The 15,230-nt window shown below is 30.1% G+C and overlaps 1 protein-coding gene across 2 annotated transcripts; it reads right to left on the reverse strand.

Moving 5' to 3' along the window:
* Positions 1–12,185: 12,185 nt before the first annotated feature.
* On the reverse strand, positions 12,186–14,434 carry LOC121119754 (uridylate-specific endoribonuclease A). 2 transcript variants are annotated; one of them, XM_040714533.1, is made up of 7 exons: positions 14,296–14,434; positions 13,658–13,731; positions 13,548–13,598; positions 13,394–13,486; positions 12,891–13,332; positions 12,695–12,836; positions 12,186–12,636 (listed from the first exon to the last, which is right to left on the reverse strand). In XM_040714533.1, the coding sequence occupies exons 2-7, from the start codon at positions 13,728–13,730 to the stop codon at positions 12,403–12,405; spliced, it is 1,035 nt and encodes a 344-aa protein (XP_040570467.1). In that variant the 5' UTR covers position 13,731; positions 14,296–14,434; the 3' UTR covers positions 12,186–12,402. The 2 variants fall into 2 exon arrangements, with proteins under 2 accessions (XP_040570467.1, XP_071744869.1); XM_071888768.1 differs by having other exon boundaries at positions 13,658–13,988; positions 14,296–14,372.
* Positions 14,435–15,230: the final 796 nt, after the last annotated feature.

Consider the following 15,230-nt stretch of genomic DNA (forward strand, 5'->3'; position numbering starts at 1 on the left):
TATGAGGTTGGAGCAAGGAGGTAAAATTACATTAGAAGCATAAATTTTGCCGAAATTATTTGTATATTTGCCTGTAATATTTTTGAAGAATACAATTGTATACCTAGGGAAATGAAATCCGGAGAGCTGAAGTCATCGCTTCAGCATCACCATTGCAGGATGGTTAGTTTAACTGCAGTTCAAAACATCATTTATGTTGTTAAGGGCCCCATTCCTTTGCATTTCTTTAACTTGCTTCCATTGTCTGCCAATGTAACTTCTGGACCTTTGTTTTTGGTACGAATTTTCCCCATGGAATTTGATCAATGGTATACATGAAGTTCCCCTTATGCTACATATAAATATTTTTTCCGGAAAAGTTGACCTTAAATGCGCCCTTTAACCAGGAGCTTTCAAACATAATGTGACCATATATCAAATTCCAAATAGAAACAGTAAATAGTGATGCACAAGATATCCAATTTAATAAAAATAATGGAACACAGTATTAAGACCAAAGTGTAAATTTTTGTACATTACTATTTATACCAGTTTAAACATGAATATTAAAATTATTTTAAGTTTTGTTTTTGCTGAGGACACTCATGATGATTGAGATAATATTTTTTTAAATTTATTTTTCAGATATGAACTACTTTCAATGCTCATATTTGTACTCATAAAAGCAAGTTCAAAAATGGTACGTCACGTATTTTGAACGTAGAGTACGACATTTTTTAACTTAAACGTCAAGAAAGCTCGTCACATGTTTTTTTAAAAAGAAAATTAGACTATAGTATAATAATATAACGTATTACTTCGTTTATTTATCAAAAATAATAAATTGCGAAACAGCCATGACGTATCATTGAGACAAGGGAATTGACCTCCAAATACAAAGAACACACAAATTTACATAAACTAAAAAGAATAAAATTATTTTTTACATTCCTGTCGAAAAATTGTCAATGTTTTTTTCCTTGCTTTTTTTATTCATTGCATGTTACACACAGTCAAACCTGGTCTAACGCCCACCTATTTGAAAGTGTCTTACCGAAATAAGTAACCATATCCAGTATTCATAGTTAGAATTTTATCAAAATAGTAAACTTGGTTTAAGGGTCACCTGCACTAGGCCATGTTAATTTAGTTTACCTTACCTGACTGCATAATAGAGGTTTGATTGTTGGTACATCTAAATTTCAAACATATGTAATTCGTTTCCATTTTTCTAAAAAGTGTGTTGGTAAATGTATTCATTTTAACATATGTATGTATATTTTATCATACAACCTATGGATGGATTATACATACATAGGTCACAGTAGTGATTACAATTCTATTATCCTCTTGGACATATAACATTTTTATTGACGGAGATATTAGCATTCAATATTTGAAGAGGTTGCGTGTTTTGAAAATATGACGGCAAGCCATACCCTCAATATTATATCAAATCAACGTGCATGACGTCACAATTCCTAGAATTTTCAATTGGTAAGAAAGACAGATTTTGACAAAACGCTCAACCACTCATACACTATGATGTCAATACTAAAAACGTGGGTGGAAGCAAAACATTAGTCTTACACGTGTTATGGTTAAGGGTGATAATTTTTGTAAGAATACAAAAGCGTGCGAAGAGAAGGGAAGAAATACTTATGGCATCATTGATTAAATAATATACATCTTCTGCTATTAATCTAGAACGTACTCATTCTCGCCTTTATTATTCAATATTAATATAATATTAGATGGTGACAGTCGATAGAGAACTGTAAAAAATGCCTAAAATAACTTCGCCTTTTGTCTGGATTTCTGAAAACGGAGGCCCAGGAATTTGGAAAATACTTACCGGATGAGAAACAGATGGCTTGTCGGATTTATTGATATAAATGTGCCTTCAGTCCCCTGTTTAGAATTACACACCACTCATTATCCTCTTCTCATAACAAGAGTATGGATATTCATCTACAAAATCAAGTTAATGATGAATACATCAAGTCAGACTTTAACTCTGATCTCACAAAGAAGCATATTGCATGTAATATAACCTTATCCATTGCTAATCATCTATATTAAAATATCTTTTTTGATGCTCTTAATAAGGAGTAATATCGCCGGACATTACTACATAATTAGCTTTTGCTCTAAATCTTTAAGATGGATTTATTTCTAACATTTTTTTATTAGTATATTTATTGTCTACTTTTATGATTTTGACATTTAATTTATTATTAATAATTAGTTAGATCTCATCGGTAGAGATATATCTATCCTGTGCACAATTGTATATAACAACTTCCACATGAAGAAGAGGGGTGATTATCGTTTTGATTAAACTCCACGTCTCGCTTGTGTTTTACAACCTAAAGTTATGACATATTTAACTGGATTCCAGTGTCAGAACAAGAAAATATTATTTGGATCAATCTATAATTTCAATATTCTGTATTTATAATTTATGTTATTAGTTATATGATTCCAATGGTTTAATTTTGTATATTTAACATAAATGTATGATGGTATATTTTTTATTATGTAGATTATATTTAATTAAAGCCTTCTTTTTTAAACCTGGAACTTGAAATATATGTCGAAATACTCTACTTTGTCGTTTCATTAGCTATTATTCTGAGAATAAGGTTCATAATGAATTACAATTTCATGGAGTGTGACGTTTTCAAATCTACTGTAACGGGAAAAAAAGGTCTAAGTCAATTATACATACGTATTATATCTTCATTAAACATTTGGCTAATAAATACTTTCGTTAAACCCTCAAAAATCATAATAAAGAGGCACATCAGTATTTTAAACAATGATACCATATGTATTTCCCTCATATGTATTATGCTCATGACATCGATGTTTGTTCTTGCTACAGAGCAAAGAAAGCAGGATCTATGATTGCAATAACTGATAGGATAATTGAATATGTTGATATATAATATAAATATGTCATATTCACAAATACAAGTAGACTTGCATAGACGAGGTCCCCATTTTGATCTCGATTTATAACTCCACTACAATCCTTTGATGTAAATAGAGAGTTCAATATCTCTTCATGGCATTTTGATGAAGAAATGGACTCTATAGGAATGTTGATTATTCTTTGCAACAGAACTTTGTAGTAGTATTTTGTGATTCCTTCAAAATGCTTTGTAACCTACGTATTATTTATATATAATTAATTAAGGTTTGAAGAATTGTTATTGGTGTAGCTTGTTTACATTTTTAATTTATCAAAGCCGGAATACAGCGGTAAAAATTCAAAAAAATACTAAGAAGAAGTAGCATTTCCTCTTTTATTATCCGAGGCAAAAATGTTCAAGGCGAATCCTTCTAGAACCCTTGCCGAGATTTTATTATCGGGTTCATTTAACTCTCCCTCAAACAATTATATAAATGATAGAAAAGAGCTTTATAAATGAAAGTTTGGGATTTTTTAAAGATTTTTGTCCTTTGTTTTTAAACATATTAAATATATGTGTTTATTATGTGTATATAATCCAATTAGGTAGTTACAGGGAGCAGAATAAATTTTTCCAGAATGAACCGAGTACGTGTAACTGTTGTGGAGGGATTATAATCATACATATGATAAAATGAAGCCAATACATCTGCAAATACTTTTTAGACAAATGGAAGAGAATTACATGTATTTTGAATTTAGATGTACCTACAGTCAAACCTGTATTATGCAGTCAGGTAAGGGAAACTAAAATAGAGGGCTGATGAACTCCTTACCCAAGTTTACTATTTTGTTAAAATTCTAAATATCAATACTGGACATGGTTACTTAGTACGGTAAGGCACTTTAAAATAGGTGGGCGTCAGACCAGGTTTGACTGTATATAAAAGGCAACAAATATATGTATATATAAAGAACAATATTAACTTGAAAAATTTAAGAAAATGAATGCCAAAAAAATGACTTAAAATGATTATTTTTCTCTTTTTAAATGTGTGTCTTCTTTTCAAATTTTTATGTAATTAGTTGTTAATGTATTAACCATTGGACTTATAAATATTAAATTGTAATTGCAATTATTAGTTATTTTAGTGTGCAAGACATGAGGAAGCGATTATTCAAAATCCCCGTGTTGCCTTATTAAAACAAAAATATCCTATGCATTATGTTGTCAATTGTTCCTTGTCTCAATGATACGTCATGGCTGTTTCGTATTTTATTCTTTTTGATAAATAAACGAAGTAATAAATTATATTATAATACTAATTTGTATTTGTAATTTTACCCAAAAAAAAAAAAAAATGTGACTAGTTTTCTTGACGTTTAAGTTAAAAATTATCTTAAAAATATAGCACACTTCATATGTTCAAAATGTGTGACACGCAATTTTTGAACTTGCTCTTACGGATACAAATATTAACCTTGAAAATACTTCATATCTGAAAAATATAAAAATAAGGTATTATTTCAATCATCATGAGCGTCTTTAGCAAAAACAAAAATTTACATTTTTAAACTGGTATAAATATTAATGTAGAAAAATTTATACTTTGGTCTTAATGGGTTTATACTGAGTTCCTTTATTTCTTATTCAATTGGATATCTTATGTATCACTATTTACTCTTTCTATTTGGAATTTATATTAGATAATTACATTGTCACATTATATTTGAAAGCACCTGGTTATAGGAGCTTAAGTTAAGGTCAACTTTTCCGGAAAAAACATTTAAATGTAGCATAAGCATAACTTCCTCTACACCATTAATCAAATTAACAATGATATTTTGAATTGGTAGAATAGAATATATTCTTCTTTCTACACTTGTGACTCAACTATAGCTATTTTTTTATAATTACACGACTATATTCTAGTTCATAGCTAGAGATGTTATTCACTTTAAGGTAGAAATAATCACAAAATACTGCCTCTGACGGACTGAAAAATTAAAGGGTATCTTGTATAAATTGGCACACACGTCATACTTTCTCTTTCTATCCCAAATTCCACCGACAGAGTATAGTTGAAATTCAACTCTTGCAACCTTTTAATAATAAGGCAATAAATTTGGTTCGTCAGGTGTAGGAATGCAAAGTGAAGAAAATAATTGGATGGGGAAGGGAAGACATGAAGTGAAGAATACTTTGACAGATGAAAAGGATCTCGACTTTTCTGAGTTATTTGGTTAATTAGCACTTCAAAGGGTCACAAAAGTAGGTGTAAGGTCTGATTGTCTGGAAGAAGATGTGAATTTGGTTCTTATGGATTATTGGGAGGAGGAGGGGGGAGTTCCGTAGTCCATCCATTGACTGAGTGAGGAGGCCGCCCAAGGGGGTCACATTTCATTAAGTAAGGCATTACTACTTTTTCCTATATCTACTATGATCATGACAGTAGAATTAATTTCAGGAATACTTTGCAGAGGAGTCGTAGTGTGCAATTTCGTACTGGCGTATATTAAATTAATTATTATTTGATTGTGTGATCATTTTATCGATCATAATTGTTTGAATAAGTTTAGAGGTAGGATTATATAATCATAGTAGTTTGTACTGTAATATTACAATAATAGTAGATTAGCAATAATTAAAAAAAACATATCTATTATTAATAATGTAATTTAAATTAAGTTTCTTATTTAAAAGATATGAACAGATCATATGAACAAATTTTATCATATTGGCGCATAGTTTATAGGCTATAATTATGTCCCCTGTTCAAACTTAATTATTTGTTTGTTACCTATATGAAGTCTTAATATATAGTATAATTAAGTATCACTGAATTTTGTTAAAATTTTATGGTTCACAATAGTTCGAATAAGTTTTTACGTGGGATTTGACCATTTTTGGAATTCGTTTTGTATATTTGCGTCTATGTATGAAGAAGTAGAAGTTTTCTAGATCTTTTGCATCATCAATTGAATGCCATTGATTATGCCAATCCTCCTTTCTCAGTCTACGGATGGACTAAGGGAGAACTCCACGCCCCCCTCCTCCGAATATTCCATAAGAGCCAAATTCATAACTTCTTCCACACAATGAGACTTTCCATCTACTTTCGTGACCCTTCAAAGTGCAAATTAACCAAATAACTCGGAAAAGTCGATATCCCTTTCGTCCGTCAAAGTATTCTTCGCTTCACTTTAGTGTCTTCTCTTTCTCAGCCAATTATATTCTTCCCTTCACTTAGCGTCCCTACACCTGACGTACCAAATTTATTTCTTTGTTGTTAAAAGGTTGCGAGAGTTGAATTTCAACTATCCTCTGTCGGTGTTCATAATTGGGATAGAAAGAGAAAATATGACGAATGGCCCAACTTATACAGTATTCTGACCAAGACATTTTTCAACTGTATATTACTATTACCCTCGTTTTGCTACTTGGTTTAATGGTTTTGTGCTCCTTGCTGGATATAACTTTATAAAAATATGCCAAGGACAACTAAAGAGAAGGACAACAAGCTTTTTTTTTCATGTGCACGCAAGAGAGAAACTAAATATAACAAGAGAAGAGAAGAGTTACAAATAAAAATAAATATGTATACGACGTATTTTTGAATGCCTATTGATATCTAATATTATCTAAAACCAGTATAAGAGAATATACTTATGGTTATTATTATGGAAGACATTAAAATATTTCGTTGATTTTGCTGAAAAAGATCATTTCAAAGTATTCCTCGTTGATAAATACGTGAATAATGTTTTTTTTAATTTTTTTAACTGACCATTATGATCGAAACAATTAATAAATTGGTATGAAATTGTCGTACTTATTTCTTCAATCGAATAATTACATTTGAAACATTTCATATACAATAGATTTTCTAAGTTATTGGTCTCCTTAATCTTTTCGATAATGCTCTTAGAAAAAACAATTTGTGGGTATCTCGAATTGATTAAGAATTTCTTGAAAATATTTTTATACACCATTAAATTGAACGTACTATGTAAAACAAATATAGTTTATAAATGAGGTTACTAGGACTAGTAAGAGGAACGTGAAACAATGTTAAGATAGTCTTTATTAGATTTAGGTGATTAGATGTAATGTATTCGTATATTGTCTTGTGAAATTAACTTTTCAAGACAACTATAGCCCTTTCTTTGTTTTGAAATAGATTATGAAATATATCCACAGACAAAAAATACCAAATTTTTGCTGTAAAATTAAAATTATCTAAAAAAAACATTGGAATCGCATAATATTTATGTTAAAAATTCACATTCCGCTTTCATTTCTTTGCAAATTATGATATCGGTTTCTTCATTTAACTTATGAATTTCTTTTAATTAAAAGTTATTAATAAGAATGCAATAATAGATTCAGTAATTTGACGAGCTCCAATATAAAAATAGCATCTGTTCTTTTTATATTGCACAAACGTGCTTCTAATTATTAGTGCCCTTGGAATATGTACATGAAGAGACTAGATCACGGAATATTACATCGTTTTACAATCACTAAACTTTTGAAATAAAAATAGCAATTTATTATTATTAATAATAAATCAATATCAAAATTTAATTGAATCTGCATAACCTTCATTCCAACCACACAAGTTTCCAAAGTGGAGATATCGTTACTAAAATCTCCTTTTTAGCATTATGCGTTCATCGTTCAAAAAAAAAAATCCTTTCCATTTTGCGTTCTGTTCATTGAAGACACGTTCCATGGAACACCTTTCAATTTTGCGTTCCATTCACAAGCTTGGTATTATTTGCATTCACAGAGCATACTTTGTTTATTAGAAGCATTGTTCAATATTTTAGTGTTGGGTTACACTTTTGTTTAACCAAAGTCATTATTTTTTTGTGATATCAAGGACCTCAATTATCCATCTCTGGATGATAAACTAGAAGAGAACAAGAATATATCCTTCAGCTTTGCACAACTTTGTGCTCTGAAACTTTTGTTAGAAGAGATCAGGTTTTTGAGCGGAACTCAAAATTGAACGGCATTCCATGGAACATGTTTTCAATAAATGTAACACTGAACAGAATGGATTTTTTTTGAACGATAGATATTAGATTTTAGCGTTCCATTCCAATAGGTAATAGTAATTTCGTAAGGGATGTAGCTGTCCACAGGATAAGTATCCTAGAAACACGACTAAGCAAATTCGGGGGCAATTTTTGAAATTGAGAAGGGACATACACAAGTTGCTCATAAACAAAGGGAGAGGATTAAGAGAAAAAGTTTTAATCTTTTGCAACGAAAAATTGCAATTACTTGGGAGATTTTGATATCATTGCATTATACAGCTAAAATTACATAAGTGATATTATAGTAAAAAAAATACGAAAATATGCTGTTGTGATTTTTGTTAACATACCTATATTTCCCGAATAATTGCAATTTTTCGTTGCAAAAAATTAAAAACTTTTTTCGTAATCCTCTCCCTTTCTTTATAATCAACTTGCGTATGTTTTATCTTTTTGAACGCTAGTTGACGCTGCAAATTTGAAAATGACGTCACAAACCATAATAAACATACATGTATATTTATTATTATTAATAATAAATAAACTTAATGAAAAAAATACAAAATTTATAAATCTCTATTAATATATTTTTTATGTAGTTTAATAATTATTAATTCAGTAACAATCTTTATTTACACAGAAGTAAATACTAATTTATTGCATAACTATTAAATGTTTATATACATTATTGCAAATTTTACACTTTTTGTTATGATGTCTTCTCTAAGTTGAGTATGGATCTTTTCTAAATAATGTATAGTAGCACTTAAAGATTTATTTTTTATTGCTGAAAACATACAAATAAGTTCTTCAGCTTGCATGTTGTGGGACCTTGCCGACATAATTTCTTCCTTCAATCTTCCAGATAAGTTATCAATGTCTAATTCAAAATAATGTTTATTTTGCCTCTCTAACTCAACTATTGTGGAAGAAATCCAAGCTTTCATCAAATCATTGAAGGAATAATTAATTTGAATTATTTGAAGTTTACGGAAGGTGCTCTCCATAACTAATGGTTACCCAAATAAATCATTATTTGATTTATAAATCGATATAGGATCTAAAAAACTATTTTTTAATCGTTTGACAACTTCCTTAATTATTTGAATAGCATTAAGATAGTTCAATTGATTATCATATGAGTTGTAAAATTCCTTCATCCATTTCCCCGTTAGAAGTTTTCCCGGCAAAGCTACAATATAAAGTCGTGTTAAACAAGTAGGATTATTAAAATCTTCGTAAATGGAATGTACCAGTCTTTCGGACCTTGCCTTATATATTGATATTAAAATATCTAAGTATGTGTTTTTCTTTTGGAGTGAAGAAAGTAGACAAATATTTCATTGAATGTTTTGGGCACAGTTTGGGAAGGATAAGCTTGGGGTTCATTTAACTTTAGCACTTTCAGGGATTTTCCTTTTCTTATAAGGAGACATCGTTCAATTATCAAAGCCTTTGTAATAAATGAAAAAAAAATCAAATTAATTCAACTTAAACAATTATGACCCTAGTTTGCAGACGACGTGAGGGTCAATAACCAGTAAAAAGTATGGTGAAATTTGGACAGTTAATAGATATAACCCTACTACTTACGTAAGATGTATTGAAAAAATCTACAAGTTAACTGGAGAGACTCGGGAGTGGAAGCATAAAAGCTATCCGTGACCAGAAGAATTTGAAGGCACTACTTTAAACGACGAAATAATATAGTTATATCTCACGGAATTGATTATTTTTTTGGGCAGTGATGTGGCTGGGATCTTTATGTAAACGTTAAACTCAATAAATACCCTTATGAGAAACTTTGCCAAAATACAGTATTGAAATCAAATAATGTTTAATCATTCAATAATCAAACATACGCTGAAAAGGCTGTTATTGAATTCGGAATTTATTAAGTTTTAAGAATTTACTTCAGATGAAGGATATATGTATATTCCATAATACATAAAAAAATATATATAGTGCATAAATTAGGCTTGAATTTGTGTTCCTTCCTTTCAACTTGTTTACTGTAAAGCTTTTATTTGCTCTTTAGTTTTAGATTCATTTATGGGAAGATACTCACACATGTATCGCCATCGGAGAGGATGTTTTCATGAAGAATCCGCCCAATAGATGTAAAAATAATTAATCTCCAATGATAATATAAAATAATTAAAACTATATATCGACATTTGTAATTATGGAACTATAGTCCTGAAGACGGTCAAACTAGAACAAAAAATTAAAAATCGAATTTACTAGAGGAATTTGGTATTGAATAAAAATCACATAACTAATATACATGAAACTAGTATAGAGTTCAAAATTTCACTCAATAATTCGATTTTTAATGGGATTTTCTACTTTAAAATTAGTCAAAACTTTTATCCCATGGATACAAAAAAGAATGTCAAAAACCTAGAAGAATCTTTTGAATTCAATATATTTTTATATAAATTATCAGCGATTAAATAATACCTAGCAATTTACATACCCTCTCAAAGATAGTTCTAAAGACGACGAACTGTAAAACTTTTGAAAACTTGATAAGAACTCAAACTGTCCAGATGCCAAGTCGGTAAACTGTTGATAGGTGGACCAAAGTTTTTAATGTTGTCATAGAATTTAGAAAGACTGCCTACGAATTTTTCACAAAATGTCCGTTAATTTTGAAAATTGATAAGACTCCTTGGTTGCTCTCTCTTTTGACGAGGATGATATAAAAAACCAGTTTGAAATTAACTAAAACTCAAACCATATGTCGTGACTACAAGAAAGTCCAAGCTGCAATGGTGTGAGGTCTTTTTAAGTCTTGGAAATAGCCTGTATATTTCAACTTTCAAGCTCCAATGACAAAAGAGAGATTATTTAAGATTATCAATAAAATGGATGTAAGTGGCATCAAGCTCTTTACCGTCATTTTTGATCCTGGAAATAAGACCTTCCTCAGTCAGCCTGGGCTCCTCAAACATGGTCAGGATACTTTTCCAAATCCACATGATCCAAGTCGGCCAATTTTTTGACCCAACCTTTGAGTGCCTCTCCGAATTCTTCAGTGGTTTGGCTCACCACAACCAACCGCTTCTTCTTTTGACACATCCTGGATCATAACGAAGTGGAAATCCCTGATCTTGCCTCATGATATGCAGGTTCGTCTATCTACGAATCCTTTTTTTCCAATATAAATAGTTCATAATGTCTGATGATAATTATTAAGTTAATAACGGAAAAGAGACCAACACTTCTGCCATTTAAAAAGTTGTCATCAGTTTTGTTTATTTTCTTATTATTTTAATAGTATTACATGTTTTGTTTCTGGTTTGAACTCAATATGTCATTTACACTATGTTTTGTAATTTTGGGGTAGAATCCCATCATTATTCTAACGGAAAACAACCATTTAATGTTGTTTATAGTAATAAATATTACATATTTTGATTTATAAATTCAAAGGAAGCAACAATTTAGACCATAAATTAACAATGACGACGTATATATCTCATTTAATTATATTAAGGCGAAATATCCTTAAGGCAAAATGGCTTTAAGGCGAAATGTCATAAGGCATAGTGATTTAAGGGAAAGGTACCTAGCGCCGTCTTCATACAGTAAAAAGTAAAGCTCGTAAATCCTCGATTGTTTTTTTTAGAAACTCAAAAATACTCATGTAGAAAAAATCAGCTAATATTTATGATTATAAAATGTAAGATAATTTCTTCCTTAATTGAAATATATATTGTACATAAATTCAAAAAGAAGAAAAGAAATACTGGTAATAATAATTTGTAAACTCAACTTCTCTTCAGCTTCATATATTAGGTGTTAATAATTATTTTTATTGCAAGTTTTCTTCACAAGGGTTTTTAAACCTATTACAAAAATTGTATCAACTCTTATGTTCCGAATGCTATTTTTAGAAAAAAAAAATCCCTGAGTATTAAAAAATAAATTCTACATTTTTTTCTATAAAATAATTATCCATTTAAAACCTTTCAAAAAACAGCTATTTAAAGAGAAACAAAATATGAAAAAAATCGCTATTAATTGTATTCCTAGATTCTATTGATACATTATATTGATTAATTAGTTAATTGTTTTTTTTTATTATTACAAGTCGTTTCATCTTTCGGGGGAGATATTACATAATATTATGATGATAATTATTCATATTTCTTGGATATTTCTTTATTAGCTCAAAATCTTCTTGAAAAGAGATTGTAGACTGTATTGGTTTTTTTATTTAAATAAATAAAAATTGTTTCCCATTAATGATTAAAATTTATTTCAAAAATATTTTGTACAGAGTCAAATTAATTATCGGGAGTATTATCAACACTTTAATTAATTGGTTATGGTAGTGGTAAATAATGTATACTTTCATGTTGAATAATTTGGAAAAGAGACTTTATATATCCATTGAATCGGAAAATGTTTTTATGGTAAGCAATAATTTTTGTTGTTGAGCTAAAAGCTCATTAAAAACTTGGATACGCAGTGGCAATCACGTCCTTGCCTTCAAAATTCATTTTATTAGTTTTTATACTCATTTTCTTACCCTGGAAAGAAAGCCGGCAATTTTTATTAGGCTTGGCAAGAAAACAAACGGAATAGAGGGCCATTTCGAATTCTGGCGTTGTTCCAACAAACATGGAGCCCATGCATTTTTCATAATTTCTCCACTTGAAATTACTTCCAACTCCATATCCATACTACAGTTTTACAATTATTTTTTGAAAAATACTTTGATATGAACGTTAGTGAACTTACATTTCCAAATTTCTTTGGAGTTAAGCTCCTACCACGGTAGTTAATTCGTCCAGCTTGTTCTTCCAAGGCAAAGAAAACCCAATTATGAAATCCAATTACTTTATTTTTCTTTAATTCTCCAATGAAAATATGTTCAAACCCACTAGAGAAGATTATTTATGTATTTAGAATATGTTACAAATGTCACATTTCTCACCTGGACCCCAATGTCCGTTTACTGCCATTTCCATCTCGATCATACAATCCAAACCACATTTCCTTCATTTTGGCACTGAAAGCTATTTTATTTCCTTTGAAAATGTTATTATCTACAACGAATTCATAAGTAGCTTTCATAACAGGGGTTTCAAGAACCAAGTCCATAAACTCGTTTTGTTCATTCAACTCTTCAGAAGTAGGTTTGTCATTCTGTTTGACATTGGCATCATAGTTATTGTGGAGTGCCTTTAGTTTTTTGACTGTGGGGATGTCCCATGTAGAAGAGGGTACCATAGAGAAAAATTTATTAGGAGCATTATCTTGGGAGCTCCCGCATTGAGGACTTGCGGACTGAGGATCAATCTCTACGTCTGTTCCAACATTGTAAGGGTCCAATTTAATAAGTTGGTCTGGGAGATTTCGAATGTTTGAATCAACACCTAAGAATAAAAAGACACAATAGAAAGTTTCAAAAAGTTATTTTTGTCTTTGGAACCATACTCCTTCGGTTACAAACTTGTTGAAAGTCTTCACAGCAGTCCTTATGTCTAAGACATGAATTATCACATTGGCAAGCATTCAATGGCTCAAATCCTATAAAATATGAGAATTCTTATAAAATATATCTAGGTACGATATTAAACACGATAATTACCTTCGAAACATATTTGACTCCGACAAGATCCAGTGTTTGGACGACTTTCTCCTGGAAATGGCTACTATAGCAACTATTTCAATAAGTGTATATAAGAAGAATGGGCTTACTTGTGATGGGTTTGAGGGAGAGAGAGCTCCATATTTGAAGAAAAGTCAATAATAGGATAAGATATCCTTTCATTCTGTAATTGTTTTAATTTTATAGCATTGATTTAAGCTGTTTATCACAAAGAAACACATGTTCAATAAATACAGTAATAATATATAGAGTTGTGTTGATCCTTATTTCGGACTAAATACTGCAGTCCTGTCCAGTTCAGACTCCGTCCAGTTCAGTACCAAAATTGATAAAGTTCGTTCCTTAATGATGTTACTCAACTTTAATTCTTTTTTTCTAAATCAGTTCTAGTCATGACAGTCCGAAGGACCGATTCTAAGACTGGAATATACCAAATAAATAAGGACTGATACAACACTAATAATATATGTATCTGTTTTATTAATTATCTCTTAGCCTGTAGAGATATATCTTTTCATTCGGTAATGTCCTGTTTTTTTTACTGAAACATGACTCAAAAGGAAGAGCTGTGACAAATAATAATCCATTACATTTTCAGATATCAACTAATGTGTCTGTCTGTATCCCAATTACTTGGGTCATAATCAGAAAGGTTTTATTTATATTAAGGAAATTATGTTTTTAACAGAGTTTCTTTTATTAATAAATGATATATTTAGGAACTTACATAACAGGATGTGAAGATACTTTCCAAACGAATTTTAAGGATGATAATATGTCTTGTTGGCTAGGAATGTCAAACTACAAGTAAGAATAAAATAATTCTGCTTTAAATACACAAAGATTATTATTATTACGTGGCTTCAATTATCATATTTATTGATAAGAAAGTGTTAATCTATAAGATTCTGAATGTTCAATGCTCTCAATTAAGATGATATCATTTATTATAGATTGCTTATAACTAGGGTGGTGGAATACAATTTTGGAAAGCAAATATTATATATTAAGTTTGGGACCCGTTAAGTTGATTAAAAATATATATATAAACAGTTTAGACAGTAAAACGTGGAGTGGATTTTTAATTAATGGTAATTTTTTCCTTTATAGAGGAAGGTTTAGTGAATATTTTTCGACATTCTGGTTCATCCATCCTTTTTGCATAAACAAAATTTAATAACTCTTTTGTCGTCTCGTCATCATGATTGAAAAATGAAGTACATCTCAGATCTCCTAGATGTTGTAGTTGAGGTGGCGAAGACATTGTGAAGTGCTCCAGGATCCTGGTTTTCAGGGTCACCTAGATGAAGAACGACGGAGAAGACCTCTCCAGGAATGGAGAAGGACCCCACCAAATCTATGAATCACCTCGCCAACGACTTCTCCGTGGCTAGTAGGAACATTATAGGGTTGTGAAGGATGTTCTCATTTTGTTAATATTTATGTTTATTTTGGGTTGAAATATATGTTCCCTTTGAATTTTTAAATCGACATATGTAATGTGTATTACTAAAAAATGCGATATATGGTTGTTTTCTATAGGAAAACTAATAAAATTATGATCTTGCTTCATATTTAGCTTGTTTGTCAATCCATGAGTCTTTTCTAAATGAATAATCCATCATGTCTAATGTAGGTACAATTAATAACAGAGTAGTGATT

Source organism: Lepeophtheirus salmonis, chromosome 1 (assembly GCF_016086655.4).
Source record: "Lepeophtheirus salmonis chromosome 1, UVic_Lsal_1.4, whole genome shotgun sequence".
In the NCBI taxonomy this organism is placed as follows: domain Eukaryota; kingdom Metazoa; phylum Arthropoda; class Copepoda; order Siphonostomatoida; family Caligidae; genus Lepeophtheirus; species Lepeophtheirus salmonis.

Coding starts and splice junctions, on each gene's coding strand:
- LOC121119754 (XM_040714533.1), bottom strand. CDS start 13,730: ATGAAAGGATATCTTATCCTATTATTGACTTTTCTTCAAATATGGAGC. Junction 13,599..13,657: donor CTCCCTCAAACCCATCACAA/GTAAGCCCATTC, acceptor AGCCATTTCCAG/GAGAAAGTCGTCCAAACACT. Junction 12,637..12,694: donor CTCCAAAGAAATTTGGAAAT/GTAAGTTCACTA, acceptor GTAAAACTGTAG/TATGGATATGGAGTTGGAAG.